This window comes from Plecotus auritus, assembly GCF_963455305.1.
Source record: "Plecotus auritus genome assembly, chromosome: 11".
In the NCBI taxonomy this organism is placed as follows: domain Eukaryota; kingdom Metazoa; phylum Chordata; class Mammalia; order Chiroptera; family Vespertilionidae; genus Plecotus; species Plecotus auritus.
In genome coordinates, this window is record NC_137777.1 from 50,352,868 (window position 1) to 50,376,207 (window position 23,340).

Sequence of the window (23,340 nt, forward strand, 5' to 3'; positions counted from 1 at the left end):
AGTTTCCTGAATTTCTGGGAAGGCCTGGTTTCCCAAAGGAGCGATTTCTGGTAGAAGACTGAAGGTCTGATCCAAGAAAAAAAAATCCAGTATAGCCAATGAATTAAGGACAAGAAAGTTTCCATTCAGGTAGGAACACTTCATATCACAGATTCAACCACCTTAAATAAAGTGGCTGATGCTGGACATGGTATGTCTGCTTGGAAAAAGATGGGTCTCTTACCTACCCTACAAGGAAACTGTGTGCAAGTCCCTAGGAGGTTGTGGTGTTTACCAGAGAATACCTTGGAGGAAAGGGGATACAATAACAGTATGATGTTTTTTTCCATTTTTAGCTCATTGTTGCCAGTACACTAGTGATCTCAGTGCCTGTGGTTTAATCCCTAGAGTTTAGGTATGTGGACAACAGATGAACTCTTTTGGTATTTTTTTCCTAAGACAAGTCATTTTCATAAGTTTCTCCATGATCTAATTGTTTATCAAAATTAAGTGCCATGATGGCCTCAAGTCTCCTAAGTGGGGGAGCAGCCCAGTTAATGGTGTGAGGAAATTGGCTTGTTTCTTGTGGGGTACATCTAGTCTTACTCTCAGCGTAGAAGGGGAGCAGAATGGGACTGGGGAAAGGAGAGGTCTGCTTTAACTTACCTATGTGTAGTCAAAACCACACTAACAATTTTATCTCCATTAGCAATTTGAGATAAAGGGAATAACGAAGATATCCCAAGAAAAAATATTCTAGTGACATCAAAATCAGGGCCTATTCCTCTCATTCATTATATCCTCAGGTGTTAGCTCCTGTCTCCTAGTTAGTGCTCATTGTGCAACCTTTAAAATCACGTTCCTTGCAATCCAATAGGTACATTAAACTAATTGTTGTTTTCAACAGTTTCTTAAATCAGCACTTAGAAAAATGAAAAACTTATCTTTAACTGAAAGAAACCTGAGCAGTTATTAGTTAAAGCAAATGTGTTGCCCTATAGACCTACACCTGGCTATAAACAGCTGTCAGACTTGAGAACCCCCGGACACTGAATGGACTTCCTATATATATAGCTTTTCCTTTCTGAGAGGCTATTAGAAAAATGCTATCTTTCGTGAAAACTTGGCCTTTATAAAGGTCATAAAAACATGAAGGCCAGTGATTCTTAGACCTTGAAAAGATTTGAAATATTTTCCTTAGTCTGGGAATCCACATTTTGGAGGCATGAAAACTGAAACTCAAGGAAGTTCAATACAGTATTTTGCCCAGCATCGAATGGCAAACAAGTAACAATGGTGGCACTCAAATCTGCCTTCTGAATCCCTTGAGAGTGGCATATAGTACATTGCAGTAGCGGCTTATTTTCATTGTCCACAACCCCATTCCCACTATGCCTCATCCCTCGTGCTTCTTTATGAAGGATGATAACATTATTTGTAAACTTTAGCCATAATTACATGTTTAAATATTCGCCTTTTGTAACTAATTTTGAAATGCTGTCTCTGTTAAAAATGTGTAGAAGCACGCTTCTTCCTTCTCGAAATGTCTCCGCCTGCGTTTATGACCTACTGTTGACGGCAGAACATGACCTGTCTGCTTGGAAAAGATGAATTCAAGGGTTCTTATATATTAAATATTTACTTCATACCCTGCAATATGCATAGAACCCTTTTCCCTGAAATTTGGAGCACAAACTAGAAAAATAGAAAATCTTCATACTCAAGTAGTTTTTCCTGCAGTCAATGAAAAGTTTCCACTTGGAGATATTTAATTTCTGAATCCATTGTAATTCTTCATCAGATAAGTTGTTTTTTATTTGTTAAAACCAGTATTCAGTACTTTAAATAGTTTCTTTTATGTTCCTGATAATAAAATATAGTCATAATGGTAATTTCTGGTACTGATAATATAGTTGGTAGTAGAAACGTCAAGTGATTTTTTATAATGTAAAAAATGTCATGGTGTTTTCCAGATAATCTGACTCCTGGATAAAAATGTACTTATTATTAATCCCTCACTTTACAAAAATTTTTAAATTTTATTAATATAATGATTTCACCACATCTTTTAATTCATGTTTTAAGATACTTTGTTCAGTGCATTATCTCACTTTAATATGAGATTATACATTATATATTATGTAAATATTAATTTGTATTTCTTAATGGCTAGATTAATACTTAATTACTCAGATTTGTTTAATTCCTACTGCTGTTCTTCAGTATTCCCTTTCTCTCTGGAGCCTATCCTACTGATTTCAAAAGCTCACAAAGTCAGAAAGTCCCATTTAAAGTGAATGGATGGACAATGCTTTAAATAACATATAGTGATAGTTGAGAAGAAGGCTATTAAACTTTGTGCTGAAGATCATCACTTTAATAAGATTAATAAATAATTCTAACATTCAGACATATAATAAGGATGAAAACCATTAATGATAATACTGAACAATGACATTTTCAATAAAAGGAGATATTAAATACTATATAGGAAACTAGTATTGCAAAGCAGATAAATTGACAAAGATTATACATTATTTAAAATATGTTCAAACATAGTCATAGCAACTGTTTTTCTTTCTGGCTGCAAAGAGGCATATTGGAGTGTTTAAGCACTATTGCACTTGGAATAGCTAGTTAGACACTACACAGAAAATGCTTGATTGCAGAAGAGCAGATGTTAGCATATGTGGGAATGTGTGTGTTTAATGAATGCATTTTTACTCATTCAGGAAGGAAAAGAAGGCCATATTTACTTTAAACGTGGCATTGGGATATGTTAAAGTGCCATTCTTAGACTTCTGCTGCTGTTACTGTTCCTCTGGCATTCCCCAAAGGGTACCATCCTTCATTCATCCAAGTCAGAAACTTGGAAGCAATCCCAGGATCCTCATCGTAGGTCCCCTACTTTCCTGCTCCCACCCAGTAAGCCACGGATTCCCGGCTCTCCCATAGCAGATAGCTCTCGCCAGCGTGCATTGCTCTGTCACTCTCCAGGCCACAGCCTGCCATGACCCACTTCTACTCCTTGTGAGCAGGCCACCTTTCAACGTCCCTCATCTTAGGTGGTGGCACTTTTAGAAGCTCCACACACATCGTATTAAATGTATTAAAATGTGCCCAAATCGAAGATTCAATATAATTTATCGATAACTAACTATAGGAGAGCTGAGTGACCCTGCGGTTGATGAGAGTAACTAATATAGTGATAAAATATTAATTAAGTAGGTCTTTATCTCAGTTTTGCAGGTTTTTCACACTATAGGATTATTTTTTTCTGGTGTTAAATAATTTTGTAACTCCCTCTCAAACTCAAGGTCCGTGGAAGTGTGCTTTTCCTGTCACAAGGCAGCCCTGACAGTGAGGTGTCAGATGAGGGCCGTCACATGGACAAGAAGACCAGATACCTGGGAGGTGGAATGTAAAGTGTTTATAGAACAACGAGAGGCCCGGTGCACAAAATTCATGCATGGGCGGGGGGAGGGGTGTCCCTCAGCCCAGCCTGCACCCTCTCCAATCTGGGATCCTTCTCACAATCCAGGACTGCTGGATCCCACCTGCTTGCTTGCCTGCCTGCCTGATTGCCCCTAACCGCTTCTGCCTGCCAGCCTGATCACCCCCTAACCGCTCACTTGCCAGCCTGATCGATGCCTAACTGCTCCCCTGCCAGCCTGTTTGCCCCTAACTGCCCTCACCTACCAGCCTGGTCACCACTAACTGTCCTTTCCTGCAGGCCTGGTCGCCCCCAACTGCCCTCTCCTGCTAGCCCAGTCACCCCTAATTCCCTCCCTTGCTGGCTTGGTCGCCCCTAACTGCCCTCCCCTGCTGGCCCGGTCACCCCTAACTGCCCTCCTCTGCTGGCCTGGTCATCTCCAACTGCCCATCCCTACAGGCCTGGTCCCCCCCAACTATCCTTCTCTGCAGGCCTTGTCCCTCCCAACTACCCTCTCCTGCAGGCCTGGTTGCCCCCCAACTGCCATCCTCTGCTGGCCTGGTCACACCTAACTGCCCTCCCCTACAGGCCTGGTCCCCCCAACTACCCTTCTCTGCAGGCCTTGTCCCTCCCAACTGCCCTCCCCTGCAGGCCTGGTCACCCCCCAACTGCCCTCCTCTGCCGGCCTCGTCACCCCTAACTGCCCTCCCCTGCCAGCCTGGTTGCCCCTAACTGTCCTCCCCTGAAGGCCTGGTTGCCCCCAACTGCCCTCCCTTGCAGTCCTGGTCCCGCCCAACTGCCCTCCCCTGCCGTCCATCTTGTGGCGGCCATCTTGTGTCTACATGGGGGTGTCCATCTTGTGTGTTGGAGTGACAGTCAATTTGCATATTAGGCTTTTATTATATAGGATTATAAAAATCAAGGAAGATCCTGTGGTGTCAACTAATATGTGTATTAGATGGTAGTTTTAAAAAGAATTTGTAAGGATGTCAACAAAATATCACTTTACAGAGTAATGTCTCAAAAACAGAAAATAAAGTATAGTATGCTGTAAAACAAATATTGAAAATGGCAACTGGTTTAGTAAGTGGTTAAATCAGTTCCCAGTTTCAAGACTTAATCCTTCTAAACCTTTGTTATTTCATCTTTAAAATGGAGATAATGGGAGTACCTATTTGAGAGAATTGTTGCAATACTGAACTTCTATACCTCACATAAACTTCTTAGTGTTATATCTGGCAAATATGTGGTATTTTTACTGTTATTATTGACTAGAGGCCTGGTGCACGAAATTCATACACGGGGGTGGGGGGTGTCCCTCAGCCCAGCCTGCACCCTCTCCAATCTGGGACATCCCTCTCAAAATCCAGGACTGCTGGCTCCAAACTGCTCGCCTTCCTGCCTTCCTGATTGCCCCTAACTGCTTTTGCCTGCCAGCCTGATCACCCCCTAACCACTCCCCTGCCAGCCTGATTGATGCCTAACTGCTCCCATGCCAGCCTGATTGCCCCTAACTGCCCTCCCCTGCAGGCCTGATCACCCCTAACTGCCCTCCCCTGCAGGCCTGGTCCCCCCCAACTGCTCTCCCCTGCAGGCCTGGGTCCCCCCAAACTGCCCTTCCTTGCAGGCCCAGTTGCCCCCAACTTCCCTCCTCTGCCAGCCTGGTCACCTCTAACTGCCCTCCCCTGCAGGCTTGATTGCCCCCAACTGCCCTCCCTTGCAGGCCTGGTCCTTCCCAACTGCCCTCCCCTGCTGGCCTGATTGCCCACAACTGCCCTCCCCTGCTGGCCTGATCCCTCCCAACTGCCCTCCCCTGCTGGCCATCTTGTGTCCACATGTGGGCAGCCATCTTGTATGTTGGAGTGACAGTCAATTTGCATATTACTCTTTTATTAGATAGGACTAGAGGCCCGGTGCACAAAATTCATGCACGGGGGGTGGGGGTTGTCCCTCAGCCCAGCCTGCACCCTCTCCAATCTGGGACCCCTCAAGGGATGTCCAACTGCCCATTTAGGCCCAATCCCTTTCACAATCCAGGACTGCTGGCTCCCAACTGCTCGCCTGCCTGCCTTCCTGATTGCCCCTAACCACTTCTGCTTCCAGCCTGATCACCCCCTAACCACTCCCCTGCCAGCCTGATTGATACCTAACTGCTCCCCTGCCAGCCTGTTTGCCCCTAACTGCCCTCCCCTGCAGGCATGGTCACCCCTAACTGCCCTCCCCTGCTGGCCTGATCACCCACAACTGCCCTCCCTTGCAGGCCTGGTTCCTCCCAACTGCCTTCCCCTGCTGGCCATCTTGTGGTGGCCATCTTGTGTCCACATGGGGGCAGGATCTTTGACCACATATGGGCAGCCATCTTGTGTGTTGGAGTGATGGTCAATCTGCATATTACTCTTTTATTAGATAGGATAGAGGCCTGGTGCATGGTGGGGGCCAGCTGGTTTGCCCTGAAGGGTGTACTGGATCAGGGTGGGGGTTCCCTTGGGGTGTGGGGCGGCTTGGGCGAGGGGTCTGTGGTGGTTTGCAGGCAACCCAACAGAGGCCCTGGTATCTGGGATTTATTTATCTTCTACAATTGAAACTTTGTAGCCTGGAGCAGAGCCAAGCCTTCTGCTCTCTCTGTGGTGGCATCCATTTCTCTTGGGATTTATGTATCTTCTATAATTGAAACTTTGTAGCCTTAAGCGGAGGCCAAAGCAGGCCAGGGCTGCAGAAGCTTGGTTTCCTCCATCACCACGGGCAACCCTAGCCTCCTGCTCTCTCCAGCTTCGTGGCTGCCGCCATTTCTGCTGGGCTTTATTTATCTTCTATAATTGAAACTTTGTAGCATTGAGTGGAGGCCTGCGCCAGTAAGGGCAGGCAGAAAGCTTGGCTTCCTCCATTGCTGGGGAAACCCAAGCCTTCCTCCTGCTCTCTGTGGCTGCAGCCATCTTGGTTGGGTTTATTTGCATATTCCCTCCTGATTGGCTGGTGGGCATGGCCTGTGGTGTAGCGGAGGTACGGTCAATTTGCATATTACTCTTTTATTAGATAGGATAATGCACTAGTAAACAAAAGCTGTTTTGTAATTCTTGTGGTCATTGTTATAACTTGGAACAGACAAAAACAATACTACTCGGCTTGATGTGACTTTTCATTGTAATTTTAAAGATAGAAATATTAATAATGAGTTATTTTGAGAAGAAATGTGTCATTGTTCAAACATCCTTTTAAAAGCTAAGTATTTATTTGAGGTAGCAAACAACAGTCTTAGTTTAATGAAAAGGTATATATTTTAACAGTATCTTTCCTCCTTGGACTCCTACAGAGTCCACTACACTACAGAAAAGGAGAATACAAGACAAGAATTTAGAAAGTACTGCATTATATAACAAAGAACAGCACCAGCCCCAGGCTCTTCATGCTTCTGTGATTTTGATGTAAATAGCCCCAGGTTCTCAGTCTGACATCAGTACTACCACTGACTGTGTGAGACACAGTCTAGTTGATTAACCTCTCTCTGCTGTAGTTGCTTCAGTGTAATGTACAAATAATATTACTTGTCACTTGCCAACCCTGGGTGCTTCTTCAGCTAATTGACTGTCTCAGCAGGGATGCTACAAAGGGTTTATAAATGATTTATAAATCATTTGCAATATTAAATAAATGATGTAAAAAGCCCTAACAAAGAAGGACAGAACGAATCATTCCATGCAGTAATTTGCTACTTTAGTCATATATATTTTGTAAAAAATTTAAAAAGAGGTAGCCCTCAATAAAGTGAAAATAGGACAGATTACTAGGAATTCTAGGATGCTTTTGATTGCTGTTATATTTTAAAATCTGTTGTTATAATCTACACTAATAAAAGAGAAATATGTAAATTGACCATACCTCCATGACACCCACAAGCCAATCAGGAGGGAATATGCAAATTAGAAGAGCAAAGGTGGCGGCAGCCCCGACCCCCGGAGTGGCCGGGCAGGGCAGGATGCCTGCTATGAGGGGGAGGGTAGGGGGTGGAGGGAACTATAGGAGCAGCGCTCCAGCCGGAGTGAAGTGAAGACTCTGGCCGGCTGGAGTCAGCAAGAAGCCTGCAGACTCCGGCTGGAGCGAAGACTCTGGCTGGAGCGAAGGCAGAAGGCGGCGGCCAGAGCAAAGGCCTGGGTCGCGGGTGCCAGAGGAAAACCGGTGCCAGCAGCCAGGTGAAAGAAGGCCTATTGCATCAATCTTCATGAAACGGGCCTCTAGTTAAGAATATACAGACGACAATGTGTATTAGTGGGAATGATTACACTTCATCTCCTTATATTAAAAGTTTTATGAGCCCCAGCCAGTTTGGCTCAGTGGATAGAGCCTGTGGATCAAAAGGTCTTGGTTCATTCTGGGCAATACCTCAGTTGCAGGCTCCTCCCTGGCCTGGGCCCTGGTCTGGGCTTGTGCAGGAGGAAACAAATCGATGTGTTTCTCTCACATCGATGTTTCTCTCTGTCTTTCCCCCTCTCTTTTACTCTCCCTAAAATCAATGAAAAAATATCCTCGGGCAAGGATTAACAACAACAACAAGTCTTATGAGACAGGAAAAAGAACTGAGTAGAAATAAGGAAACCTGCTTTCTCAGCTTACTTTCACCAATGGTATAACCTTGATAAATGTACTTAACTGAGAAGGATATTAAGTAAGATAATTAAAAACAGATCTATGAAATACTTTTTGTAGATGTAACAGCAACATGCAAAATCCTGTGCCAAGCATTGTAGGGGACTCCAAAATCAAAGAGCCAGATCTCAAGGAAAACATAATACATCCCTATTAAAGTAACATGAAAATAATTATTGCATAGTGGTGAATTAAATAAACACTGTAATAAACATTATTATTATTACTAGGGCAAATTGGAGAAGAATAGGTTTAGGTAAGTAAGTAGTTGGCCCACAGTTGCAATAGTAAGAAAGAGACGATGAAGGTAATGACCAGAAAAAGAATGGAAATGAAGAATACTAAGGTCACACTGAATGGGTAGAGTTAAAACATGAAGTCTATGAAATGACTGGAAGTGAGGAATTAGTGAGATGGAGTAACTGAAGACAATTCTAATTGATCTATCATAAGCACCTGAGAAAATAATGCTACTATACACTACAGTATGAGGTGAATGAATAGTTTTGAGGGTGAAGGTGAAGATAAAGCAAAAAATCCCATTTTGAACTTACTAAATGTGAGTTTTCAAGGACATCAATGGCGGAATATCCACTAGGCCATAAAAGCTCTCAAAATATCAGGCCACAAATTTATAGATTTGATAGTCACATACATACAGGTGGCACTTAAGAATTACCAAAACAGAACTTAAAGGACACAGAAGAGAATAAAGATTCTTTAAGAGGCAAGTGGAGGAAAGAGCAAGAAAAAATATGAGAAGAAGATGATGGGGGAACTGAAAGTACAGTATCTGTGGCAGACCAGGGAGAAAAAAGGACTTGTATGCATGCATCTAGGCATAACTAATGGACACAGACAGTAGGGGGTGAGGGCCTGTGCTGGGGGGCAGGAGTGGGTGGGGAGAGGTCAATGGGGGGAAAAGGAGACATATGTAATACTTTCAACAATAAAGAATTTAAATTAAAAAAAAGAAGAGAGGAGTAACAATGTGAACTGCTGTGTACAGTTGATATAGATGATTATTGTGAAAAACCTATTGAATTTTGTGATTAATCTGTAATAGTCTTTTTTTGATAAAATGATGGTAAATTGATAGCTATGAAAGTCAAATGGCAAAGGAATTAAAAGTGAAATAATATAGAGGAAACAGGAACAATCAGCATCCACCTCTATTCCTGTAAGTCTGGCAGTAAATGAAAGTAAGACGGGTGAGTATATTAAAGAACATGCCACACATACCAAGTCAAAAGAAGGAATTCTTTTACAACAGGGAAAATGCAAGCAATTTTATAGGCATTGGGGAAGTAGGGAAAATGAGACTGCAAAAGCACAATTGAAGACCAATAATGGAGAAGATGGAATCAGCACCAGTCAGGTGTTAATGTTGGGCAAAAGGATTCTTGAAAGAAGAGAAAAAGACACCTTTTGATGTGATAATAGAGGGGAATTGATAAAATTTATGTAAGACAAGTCTTGCCATAAAGTCAATAGGCAAGATTTTCTGTGAAGAGTAGGAAAATGAAATATAAATAAAACTGAAAAAGGTGAAGGGATTGTGAAGTACAGGTTGGTTGTTACAGAATAATTGCGTGGATGTAAAGTACAGCATTGGGAGTATAATCAATAGTATCATGATAACTATGTATGGGTCCTGGTGGGTCCTTAAAATATTGGGGAGACCATTCTGTAAAGTACATGATTGCCTAACCACTATGCTGTAATCTGAACTTATACAGAATAATAGTGAAAGTGAACTGTAATTGAAAAAAGACCGAAGAAGCACAGAAAAATAAAAAAATTGCTGTTGTTAGTGTGGTAAGAGAGATAGCTAGAAATGAGCAAAGGGATTTGTGATAGCTGTACACCTGTTGTTGCCTATGTAGGCCATTTATTTCCTCAAGGAAGACAGCTGTGCCTCTGGCTTCATAAAATTGACAGGCTTAGATTTCTCATTATAAAGTTTTGATTTGTTAAGCATTGTGCAAAGAAAAAACAGGATTTGAATCTTGGCTAAAGAAAGTTTCTGAGAAGAAATTAATGATATAATTGACTAGGTACATTATAAATTACAAAAAATATATGAAAATGTGCTCATATATTGATAGATGATAGATATAAAGGCATAAGGGTCACAATGATCACATCAGAAATAAACTGATGAATAGGAAAACAATTGAGAGGAATGATTAGTAGTATCAAATATTGGAACTTTTTGAATGAGAATTTTTATTACACGGTGGCAATCAGGGAAGAGGTGGAGACCTTCCTCCAGCTAAGGAGTTGGGATATTATCTCTAATAGTATTAGTCAAAAGCTCATTAACGGTGCAAACCGTTAAAAGACAGTCTATTTTTCTCATATTTTATTCTAGCAATCTTTTGTGATAAAAGGTCAATGCCTTGGGTTTAGAATAAAAACACACACACATGATTTGGCTTGACCTAGTTAGTAGATCTGTGATACAACTCAGTTTGTGAGATCGCCTTTTTAACTGTGCTTTTGCTAGAACACAGTCCAAACTCCTCTGAAGGGCAATACGAGAGCATTTAAGCTGCGGTCTGGTGCGGGGATGAGAATTATGCCTTAACAGAGGAGACTTGTGTGGACTTTTTCAAATCAACTTGTTGCTATTAATAGAGTTGTGGTTCTTGATCTTTTCCTTGATGTCATTCACTCCAAAGTGTGACTAGATGACAGACCAATTCAAGGGAAAAGAGAATTGAAGCAGCACCAAGTCCCTGAACCCTGTCCAGAGTTCCTGAGACTTAGTTTGACACCCTCTGGCTTGTGAGATTAGCGGCTGTTTTGGAAATAAGCTACTAGATTGTTTTTAAGGTGGAATTAGACAAGTAATATCCTTATACAGCAAAATAAAAGAGAAGAAGATGGATAACACTTAGCGTGGTAATAGATCAGCTGATACTTCTAGAGCGTTCTAGGAATTATTTGCTTAAATTCTTTACAAAAGGTCCTTCTCTAATCCATACATAGTGTTCCTCGATAGCTTCCTCTTCCTGTGTACATCAATGGTTCTCAAAGTTTGGCCCCTGAATTCCTGCATGTCCTCCCAGCCCTTTCAGTCATTCCCATTCAACACCTTCAATAGGTTCTCAAGTTTGAAAGAATTCCCATGGTAACCCCAATGCTGTCTGCCTTGTTTGCTTGTCTGCCATTTGCACCGCTGGTACAGAAGTGGTGGGGAAAGGCTGGCACCTCAGCACTGGTCAAGTCCATGGCACCAAACTCTCCTAGCAACCCTGGGATTCCTCCCCACCCACACTCATAGTTAATACTTTTTACATGCGAATTTACCTAAGAATGTACTTGATGAAACAGTAAAAAAATACTTTGTCAAATCTCGCCCTTTAAGTAGGGGTCTTTTTAATATTCTGTGTGATGTTGGGGGGTCCCGAGGCACTTCTGCCATGTACCAGGGCATGGCCGTCTAAGTAAAGTTCCCTGACTGCTTGACTGCGGCAGAACTCGCACCTTTTTTCATGAATCACCACTTTTACATGAAAGAACAACTGACAGGCAAACTGTGATTTCTCACATTTGGGTATTTGGCGGAGTTTTTTTTTAAATGAACAAAGTGAGCCTGTCACTTTAAGGGACCCAAAATCCAACTGAATCTGTTGCCAGTGAAAAAATCTGAGCGGTGAGACAAAAATTACCATTTTGGAAAACTTATCTGTTCCTGTGAACTTGTCAGTTTTTCACTTCTTAAAGACTTTTTGATGAGAGAGCTGGCTATAATAATAAATTTAATATATAGTGAAATATGATAGAATTTAGAAATTTTATATAACCCAAGAAACTAATATTTACCAAATGACCAATGATTGACATTTTAAAAAATATGCATAGACGAAAGAGCCATTTAAAGTACTAGGTATACAACAGGTTTTAATAAAACAGAATCTGGAAAGCATATTAAAATGGCTTTAGATTACACATTGCAAAAATTTAAAAAATCTGCAATTATCCCAAAAGGCTATTACAATTCGCCTCACTTTCCCAACCAAAAAAATCTGTGTGAGGCCAGATTTTCTTCACATACTTCAACTAAAACAACAGATTGAGACGGATTGATTGCAGAAGCAGATCTGAGAGACCAGATGTCTTTCATTAAGCCAGACATTTGCAAATTTAAGCCAGAGAATTACAAAATTTAAAGCAATGCCATTCTTGTCACTTTTTTTTTTTGCTTTGGAAAATATATTTTATTTTATTAAAAATATTTGTGGCAACATTTAATGGTTTATCATCTATATTTTAAGTAATTAATAAATATTTAATTCAATTTGTCATGTGTTAAATATTGGCAGATATAACCACAGAAACAAAAGCTCACTGGAGTTCTCAATAATTTTTTAGAAAGTTATGAAAATCTGAGTTAAAATACTCCAGAAACACTAATGTAGACCGCGCCCTAAGCACATAGTGATATGCTCAAGGGCTTTTAATATTCCCCATGATTTCATAAAGTGACAGTTGGGACGTTAAAGAATTGCGTTTGTAATAATGGGGCCGGGAGATTTTTCCTTCTCTTTTAGACTTGAGTCATGTCATTCACATTAGAAAGAAAGAAGTCTCCAGTGCATGCTGATGGCATTCTCTCCATTCTTTCTTCCAAGTCAGTGCGTCTCATTTCATGTGTCCCCATTTGCAGGAGTAAAATTAGCATGACATCCAGTCACCATTTGGCTCATGACTCAATGTCACTATAAAAATCATTTTAGCAGCTTCACAGGCCCAACTTCTTCTAGGGTACATCTATGTGGAACTCTTCAATTTGTGTAATACAGGACATGTAAGTACATACCTTTCCTAGCCTCTTGCACTCTATCTAAATCTGTAAATTCTACTGGAGTAAAATCTTCTGGTTTATTTTCTCAAGTACTTTGTGTGTATGATATTTCAAAAGGTAAAAGTTACAAACAAAGAAAAGACCAGCACGGATCATGAATCTCAGTTTAGAAAGCCTTTATTTATACAAGGGAAGAATCTTTAGACTACCAGCATACTGCTCCTTTTGTTAAAGAGTGAGGAAGGGGCACTTTTTTAAGTGGGAAAAGAAAGAGCAAGCTTATTTCTTAGGCGTGGATTTTGATTGAACTTTCAGATATAAATATTAGAGATTTATGCTTTAAATTTTAATCTGCCTTTAAATAACACAGTACTTAAATAATAAAGTGTCTTTTCTCCTCTTCAATCAGACGTTAAATATTAGTACAATTGGCTCTTTTGTAAAACTGGATACAAAAAAATAGCACCATGTTATCTTGTTTATATCTAATATTACCTTTTTGTCATGTCTAGAAAATTCTAATTATAGCAACATAAACAGGGAAATGCTAGTGAAGATTCAAAGCCCACTTTTGGTAAATTGTCCAGGTTTTATTCTGACTCCCTTATTTTTATAAAGCCAGACTGTTTGCTAATTACTTCTCTTTAAGCCTCTGCCAGCTGCTGACATTTATTAGAATTTTGGTGACTTTCATAATTTTTTTTGGGTGAATATCTGTCAGAAAACATCACTTGGCAACAGTTTCCCCAGAATTTCTAAGCAAAACTCCAGGTCATTATACAATGGCATATTTGATGTAACTGAAGAGCTATGTCTACATATTTATTAACTGAAAGAAAAAAAATAACATAGCTGCCATGCACGTAAAAATAACTGTTTTTGAGCACATAATCAGAATTCACTAAAAGAGTTATAACATGGAGAGAGAAAAAATATATAGAGTTCACAGCATCTACATATTTTGTATAAAAATATAATTGTATTCCTTTCTTCTCATATTTCTACATGTGCTATTTATCAGTTGTTTTTTTTTTATTTTTTTTTATTTTGTTTTTTTTTTTACTGAGAATTAAGTCTATTGCCTGGAGAAAGAAAATGTAATAAAAATTAAATACTTCTTACAATAATAACTATAATAATTATAATAGCTACTATAATTGAATACTCAGTACTTAGTTTCTACGTTACCTTAAAGGTTTAAAAGTGGGTGCACATCAGTCTAGCAAATATATTTCATAAATGCTTAAGAGAAGGGGATGTCTATAGGAATGAGCTCTTCTCACGATCGCCATTATTATCTTTCATTCTATTCAACTGAGCGGTTGAAGTTAAACAGCAAAAGTGGGTTCTTTTCAGATAGCAATAATCCTGGTAAGAGCTTTTCCTATTTTTCACAAGGTAAATATGAGGGTCATCAAATAAAAACCAACACAACCTGGGGAAGTAATTAAACATAGATATCAAGTGAGAGAAATGAGTAAAAGATGCTTCAACATAATGTATCCATGAGACCAGTTTTCTCTATTTGTGTGTTTTGTTGTTGTCTTGTTTTGCTTTCTTGAATTTGAAATGCCTGTGCAAAACCAAGTGAAATACCTATTCAGAAACTCCCCTGGTGTGTGAGAGCTTGTGAGAACAGTCTCAGCAGAAGATACACATTTCTGCATTAGCCATAGTGAAGAATTAGATGCCTTAGGATTAGATGACCTATTCAAGTCAGGAAATGAAGAAGGTCAGGATTGGTCCTTAATTCCTACAAAATGTGCCCTTATTTCAACAGGTGACCCTAGAGAAATGTGAAGAATACAAATAGGATGGAACCAGAATAGTAAGATATCGTGGAAGCTAAGAAAGTGACAGCTGGTATTTTTATCAGCACCTCCCACCATGTGCCAAACATTGTGTTAGCCTCTTCAGATACATAATCCAAATAAATTCTCATAGCCACCTTGACTAAGTATATTTATCACTATTTATAGATGAAGAACTGAATACAGAGGGATTAGACATAGCATAACAAGTTAATGGAAAGTCTAGGTTCAAATGCAGATAGGTCTGATTCCTAGAATAGTAAACGGGCCTCATTATTTGCTGTCTATTGGAGGGGAGAGTTCCAAACAGAATGTAGCTGGCAGCCTCAAGCATTGCAGAGAACTCAAACAGGACTAACCCTCACAAGCATCGTTAACATCAAGCTGTTACTTAATATTAATAAAGATCACTGCAGTGATCTATAAGAAAGTAGTCTACATAAAATATACCACATAAAAGCCAACAAAATACAAAAATTATAAAGGTTTGCTCAAAGAAACTGAAAATAAAAATAGTTGAATCCTTCAGAGAATTTTAATGAAGGAAGAAGATTAGTCAGTGCAAAGATGAGTGAAGGTTGAGGAAAGGGTATTTGTTTGAATGGTTCATCCAACTTTTTTAGTTAAAGAAGACATGAGCATGCATATAAACTTAGGGAGAAATCCAGAGGAGAAAGGAGACTCAAATTACTGAGGAAAAGAAAAATGGACGAAGCAAGGTACTATGGGAAGTGATAGGAAATAGAATTGGCAGTATGCTTCGAAAGAAAGAGGTAGTTCATCTAGGAAAGAGACTAGTGATCACAGAGAAATTGTTGGAGAGAGGAAGAGATTTAAGAGAATTTGCAACAGATGTCCTGTATCTTCTCAGAAAAGTAAGATCTAAGTCATCTCCTAAGGCAGGCAGTGTCTGGTTGTGTGGACAGAAAGGGTTTGGAATCCTTCCCTCGAAGACAAGCTTAAGGAAGAGTCAACTAGAGGTGAACAAAAGAACTTCCCAACAACTCGGAGTGTTTACTAATAATAGTGTCACAAGTTTCTAGTTGAGCCAATTGGCACAATTTTTCTGGTAACACTAGCTACCCAGTAATAAGATCAGAGAAAAGGCACCTTGCTGTTTTCCCAGGTGAGGCTTAGGAAGGTCGAGGTCACAGAGGGACTTCTTTTTTTAAATCCTCACCCAAGGATATATTTTTATTGATTTTTAGAGAGAGAGGAAGGGAGGAGAGAGAGAAGCAACAATTCGAGAGAAAAATATCAATAGGTTGCCTCCCATACGCGCCTCAACCAGGGAACAAACCCGCAACCTAGTGTGTGCCCTGAGCAGACACTGAACCTGCAAACTCGGTGTATGGGATGATGCTCCAACCAACTGAGCCACCCGACCAGGGCCAGAGGGACTTCTTGATGCTAATTAGGAGCTACATGAGATGTTGAACAATTGATCCAGCCTGGACCTAGAGGAAACTAAAATAAAAAGAGTTAAAACAATTAAAGATATGACCTAATTCACTAAGAGTAAGAGGAAAAGAAAAAGAATAGGTGGTTATGGCCACAGAAGGGAAATTCCAAGTTCAAGATTTTAGAAACGAGCCCTAGCCGGTCTGACTCAGTGGATAGAGCGTCGGCCTGCGGACTAAAGGGTCCCAGGTTCAATTCCGGCCAAGGGCACATGCCCAGGTTGTGGGCTGGATCCCCCACAGTGGGGGATGTGCAGGAGGCAGCCAATCAATGATTCTCTCTCATTATTGATGTTTTTATCTCTTTAGCTCTCTCCCTTCCTCTCTGAAATCAATAAAAATACATTAAAAAAAGATTTTAGAAACGAGGTATTGAATGATCATTGCTTTTACACCTTCACGCGAGGCGCAGTTAAGGAGCATGCCACCCAGCTGCCTCCCTTTCCTTAGGAGAAAACGGAAGGCCATGAGGCTGAATGATTTTCCGAAAGTCACTCCATGACCCAGTGGAAGAACCAGGACTAATTTTAAATAAAATTATAACAACTATTAAATCATATTACCACAAAAAAGAATGGTGGATATAGTCGAGGGAATGGAAACCAGTGTTATCAATAACACAGTCTCAGTAAAGCATGTAGTATACACATACTTCTTATTTCAAAATTGTATTATACTGTTCCTCCTGCTCTCCTGTTCCAGCTTCCTCTTAAAGAAGGGAGAATATAAAGTTTTCTGCAGGTTGAATTAGCAGCTCTCGGCATGTACATTGGGAGAAGAACTCAGCCTGCAGGAATGAGCTGCCAACTTCAGTTCCACTTTAATGGCATCAAGTCATTTCAGAGTGACAGGGTGTATGTCCATGACGCATGGGGTCTACTATGTTTGCGTCCTCCCTACTTCTTACGTTTTGAAAATATTCCTTTCTCTTGATTAGTGCTATGAGTACTTAATCTTAAACTATAGTAAAATGTAACTGGTATGTTTAGGAATGAAGAAAATTGTGCTATTTTAAAGTTCTGTTTAAACAAGTTAATCCAACAGAAATTCATTATTTCATCTTAGTACCTATGCCTCTTTTGACCTCTAGGGAAGGATATAAATTTAAACATAGAAAAAGAAATGAAAGATTTGAATTTGGTATTTTTGTTAACACACATGTCTCATATTTTACCTTGAAAATATTTTTCTTCATTATGTCTTTTATTTTCTTTATTGTTGAAAGTATTACTGATGGCCCCTTTGTTTCTTGTTTTTGTTTTTCTATTGACCACCTTCTCCCCACATACTCCTCTCCCAGCCTTCACCAATTTATTGTCTGTGTTCACGGGCTATGCATAAGTATATCCATGTAAGTTCCCTGGTTAATTGCTCCCCCTCCCCTCACCCTTCACCCCTGCCTTCCCTCTGAGATTTGCCAGTCTGTTCCATGCTTCTATGTCTCTGGATCTATTTTGTTCATCAGTTTATTTTGTTCATTAGATTCTACATATGAGTGAGATCATGTGATACTTATCTTTCTCTGACTGGCTTATTTTGCTTAGCATAATATTCTCCAGGTCCATCCATGTTATTTCAAAGGGTAAGAGATCCTTCTTTTATACTGCTGCATAGTATTCCATTCTGTAAATGTACCACAGCTTTCCCCCCCACTCATTTACTGATGAGCACTTGTGCTGCTATGAACATAGGGGTGCATACATTCTTTCTGATCGGTGTTTTGGGTTTCTTATGATATATTCCTAGAAGTGGGATTGCTGGGTCAGATGGCAGTTCCATTTTTAATTTTTTGAGGAAACTCCATACTGTTTTCCACAGTAGCTGCACCAGTCTGCATTCTCACCAGCAGACTGCTACAAGAGATGTCTGAGATGTTGCTGCCTATGGTTTCTTCTAAGATTTTTATGGTTTCACATTTAGATCTTTTATCCATTTTGAGTTCATTCTTGTGTATGGTGTAAGTTGGTGGACTAGTTTCATTTTTTTGCATGTACCTGTTCAGTTTTCCCAACACCATTTATTGAAGAGACTGTCTTGACTCCATTGTATGCTCTTGCCTCCTTTGTCAGATATTAATTGAGCATAATGGCTTGGGTCAGTTTCTGGGATTTCTGTTCTGTTCTTGTGCCAGTACCAGGCAGTTTTGAGAAAGTGGCTTTGCAGTATTACTTGATATCTGGTATTGTGATCTCTCCAACTTTGTTCTTCTTTCTAAAGATGGCTGCAGCTATTCGGGGTCTTTTTTATTCCATATACATTTTTGGAGAATTTGTTCTAGGTCTGTGAAATGTGCCATTGATATTTTAATAGGAATTGCATGGAATCTATAGAGTGCTTTGGTTAGTACAGACATTTTAATGATGTTGATTCTACCAATCCATGAACATGGTATATTCTTCCACTTGTTTTATCTTCTTCTATCTCTTTTCTCAACATCATGTAGTTTTCTGAGAACAAATCTTTTTACCTCTTTGGTTAAGTTTACTTCTAAGTACCTTATTTTTTGTTGCAATGGTAAATGGTATTGTTTTTTGGTTTTGTTTCTCATTCTGAGAGTTCATTATTGGTATATAAAGATGCCACTGATTTCTGGGTGTTAATTCTGTATCTTGCTATGTTGCTGAATTCATTTATTAAATCTAGTGGTTTTTTATGGATCCTTTAGGGTTTTCTATGTATAGTATCATGTCATCTGTGGATAATGATAGTTTTAATTCCTCCTTTCCAATTTGGATGCCTTTTATGTATTCTTCATGTATGATCTCTGTGGCTAGGAGTAAGAGTGGTGAAATCGGACATCCCTGTCTTGCTGCTGTTCGTAGGGGAAATGTTTTTAGTTTTTTCCCATTGTATGATGTTGGCTATAGGTTGTCATTTATGGCTTTAATTTTGTTGAGGTATGATCACTTTATTCCCATTTTGATGAGAGTTTTTATCAAAAAATAGCTGTTGTATTTTGTCTAATGCTTTTTCTGCATCAATTGATATGATTTTTGTCTTCTAATCTATTTATGTGATATATCACATTTATTTATTTGTGAATATTGTACAAGCCTTGCATCCCTGGGCTAAATCCCACTTGGTCATGGTGTATGATTTTTTTAATGTATTGCTAATGAGGGTTTTAGCATCTATGTTCATCAGGGATATGGACCTACAATTCCCTTTCTTAGTAATGTCTTTATCTGGTTTTGGAATTAGGATAATGCTGGCCTCATAAAAAGAGTTTGGAAGTATTCCTTCTTCTTCAATTTTTTTGTAATAGTTTGAGGAGGATAGGTGTTAGTTCTTCTTTGAATGTTTTGTAAAACTCCCCTGTGAAACCATCCAGACAAGGGCTTTTGTCTACTGGGTGGTTTTTGATAACTGCTTCAATTTTATCAGTAGTTATTGGCCTATTCAGTTTTCTGTTTCTTCCTGATTGAATTTTGGAAGATTGTATTTTTCTAGGAATATGTCTGTTTCATCAGGTTGTCCAGTTTGTTGGAGTATAGTTGTTTATAATATATATTTTTTTATAATCCTTTGCATTTCTGTGAGGTCAGTTGTTACTTCACCTGTGTCATTTCTGATTTTGTTTATTTGGGTCCTCTGTTTTTGTTTGTTGATGAATCTGGCTAGAGGTTCATCAATCTTGTTTGATGAACCAGCTCTTGGTTTTATTGATCTTTTGTATTGTTTTTTTAGTCTCTATGTCATTTATTTCCATTTTGATATTTATTATTTCCTTCCTTCTATTTACTCTGGGCTTTTCTTGTTGTTCTCTTTGTAGTTCTTTAAGTTGTAGGGTTAGGTAGCTTATTAAAAGTTTTTCTTGTTTTTTGGAGGTAGGCCTGTGATGCTATGAACTTCCCTCTCAGAACTGCTTTCACTGTGTCCAATAGATTTTGGGTTGTTGTGTGTTAATTTTCATTTGTTTCCAGGATGTTTTTTATTTCTTTCTTGATCTCTGTGGTAACCCATTCATCTATATATATAAAAGCCTAAGTGACCGTTACGGCCAGATGACTGGACAACCACCTGTAGCTATGACATGCACTGACAACCAGGGGGCAGGTGCTCAATGCAGGAGCTGCCCCCTGATGGTTAGTGCACTCCCACAACCAACTTCCCACAGCCGGCCAACCTCTGGTGGTCCCTCCCCCCAGCTGACCCCAATCGACCCCGATCCGGGACTGGGCAAGACGGCCCTTATTGGCCCCAATCGCTGGCCAGGCTGAGGGACCCCTCCCGTGCATAAATTCCTGCACCAGGCCTCTAGTTGTTTAATAACATGTTTTAGCCTCCATGTGTTTGAATGTTCCTGAGTGTTTCTAATTTCATGCCATTATGACCTGAGAAGATGCTTGATATGATTTCAATCTTCTTGAACTTGTAGAAACTTGTTTTATGTCCTAACATGTAGTATATCTTTGAAAATATCCCATGTGCACTTGAGAAGAATGTATATTCTGTAGCTTTAGGGTGAAATGTTCTGAAAATGTTGATTAATTCCATTTGATCTAGTGTTTCGTTTAGGATCGCTGGTTCCTTGTTTATTTTTCATCTAGATCTATCCAGTGATTTCAGTGGAGTATTAAAGTCCCCTACTATTATTGTATTGCTGTCAATCTCTCCCTTCAAATCCTCCAGAAATTTTTAAATATATCTGGATACTCCTGTATTGGATGCAAAAAGTTTAGCAGGGTTATATCATCTTGTTGTGTCAATCCTTTTATTATTGTGAAGTATCCTTCATTATCTCTTATTATGGCCTTCACTTTGAAGTCTATTTTGTCAGATATGAGTATTGCCTTTCCAATTTTTTTCTTTTTCATTTTCATTTGCCTGAAAAAAATTTTTTTCCATCTCTTCACTTTCATTCTGTGTGAGTCGTTTTTCTGAGGTGGGTCTCTTGTAGACAGTACATACATGGGTCATGTTTTCTTATCCATTCAGCTACCCTATGTCTTTTGGTTGGCGCATTTAAGCCATTTACATTTAAGGTTATTATTGGTAGGTACTTATTTGTTGCCATTCTTTCCATTATGTCTTTCATTAAGGATGTGTATCACCAAGTTTGTTCTAGAAAATTCACTTTGACTCCTTTGTAAAGCTGAAGTTTTATTTCAAAGATTCAGTCAAGAAAGACTGTTATTCCTCTCAAGCAATGGCTTCCCAAGGGGCCACATGGGAGCTGTCCTCCTTCATTGGGGGCAGTATTTGATTCCTGACATTGTTTAGAATTGCTGGTCATAGCACTGCTGATGATAAAAAGAAAACTGGATTTTGCTCAGTTTTATTATTGTTCTTAGACTTTCTGCAGATGAGGCACTAGCTTACCTCTTACCTCTAGGATGGACCACTTCCACCTCCCCCCAACCCACTCGCCTTAGTATACAACTGACCTCAAATTCTCTTCTCTGAAGTTGAAGGCTAACTAAAATGGCATTAGAGAAGAATTTTATGATCTAAACCAAGTGGCCACTGTCTATGGCATGTGAACCAATTCTGGCCCTATGCTTATTTTTGTAAATACAGTTTGTTTATTATATTTGTTTAACAGTTTATCTTCGACTGCTTTTGCACTACAACCACAGAGTTGAGTAGCTGGGACAGAAGCCATATGTCCCTCAAAGCCTAAAGTATTTACTATCAGGCCCTTTACAAAAACTTTCCCTGACCCTTGATCAAGAAGGAAAGCATTGCTTGCTTGTGGCCATGTAAGCAAAACAGTTATTTCACATTCATATTACAGGCCATAATTTACCAAGTGTCTTGCAACATTATATTTACCTGCTAATTTATGTGTGTGTTTTTGTTTTTGTTTTTAGTTCCTGCTATGTGGATATTTGTTAGCAATGACTGATGTGGAAACTACATATGCAGATTTTATTGCTTCAGGAAGAACAGGTAGAAGAAATGCAATACATGATATCCTGGTTTCCTCTGCAAGTGGTAACAGCAATGAATTAGCCTTGAAATTAGCAGGACTTGATATTAACAAGACAGGTGAGTTGTTTGATGCGCATCTCTCTATGAACATAGAATGATGTCAGCATTTCACCAAGTCAGATTAAGGCATGACAATCCACCTTCAAAAATGGTCTATAGAGTTATAAACAGTCTAATGCAGGATAAAAGTCAGGGACTGATGTCTTATTCCCACTCCATTTTCAATGACTTCTCTTTACAGGATTTCCCACTCAACTGCTCTACAATAATAACTATATCCTGGCAAACAAAATATCACTAGCTAAGAATTGTAATTCTTGAGTATTTCAGCTTCTTTTAGTTTATACTCAACAATATTGCTACCCCATGTTTACCTTAACTTGTTAACAATCACCTACTTAGCCATTTATAGCATTATGCTAAACCCAGAGAATTGTCCCCAGAAACTCTAGAACAAATCACCTAGGAAGTCCCAAACACCATAGGGGTCAAATTCCTCATCTTGTATTTACCAGGTGTACCGGTTAATAATGCAGATTTTTTCAATAGATGGAGTTACACATATGTTGCTATATATGCGATTTGATATGTATGCTATTTTGTTGTATTGACAGCAAGCTTCAAAACTTCATATGTCATATTTTCTGAAGGTGTTAACATCATAGATATTTGTATGCTTAAAAATGTCAAATTTCGTGACAAAAAAAGATCATTTGCGGGAAGTTTTAATTCATTACTTTATTTTGAAGAAAAGTGCTGCTGAATACTTCGGGAAGCTTATGGTGAATGTGCTCCATCTCAAGATACTTGTGAACGCTGGTTTAAACACTTTAAAAGTGTCTTTCAATGTGAAAGATAAAGAACGTCCAGGTCAACCAAAAAAGTTTGAAGACCAACAATTACAAGCATTATTGGATGAAGATGCGTGTCAAACTCAAAAACAACTTGCAGAAAGATTAAACGTTGCTCAGCAAACAATTTCCAATCATTTATAAGCAATGGGGAAGATTTTAAAGAAAGGAAAATGGGTGCCACATCAACTGAACGAAAGACAAATGGAAAACCGAAAAGTCATCAGTAAAATGTTGCTTCAATGGAACGAAAGAAAGTCTTTTTTTTGCATAGAATTGTGACTTGCGATGAAAAGTGGATTTATTTTGACAATCCCAAATATACAAAATCATGGGTTGATCCAGGTCAACCATCAACATCGACTGCAAGGCCAAATTGCTCCAGAAAGAAGACAATGCTTTGCGTTTGGTGGGATCA

General features: G+C 39.3%; 1 protein-coding gene across 1 annotated transcript in view; it reads left to right on the plus strand.

Annotated features, from left to right (window-relative positions):
- The window catches only part of PKIA (cAMP-dependent protein kinase inhibitor alpha), a 77,155-nt gene that overhangs the window by 48,382 nt on the left and 5,433 nt on the right, over positions 1-23,340 (plus strand). The window contains exons 2-3 of the mRNA XM_080646987.1: positions 3-129; positions 21,951-22,128. Of these exons, the coding sequence (XP_080503113.1) occupies positions 21,978-22,128 (151 nt within the window). The 5' untranslated portion in view covers positions 3-129; positions 21,951-21,977. The remainder of the gene's footprint in view (positions 1-2; positions 130-21,950; positions 22,129-23,340) is intronic.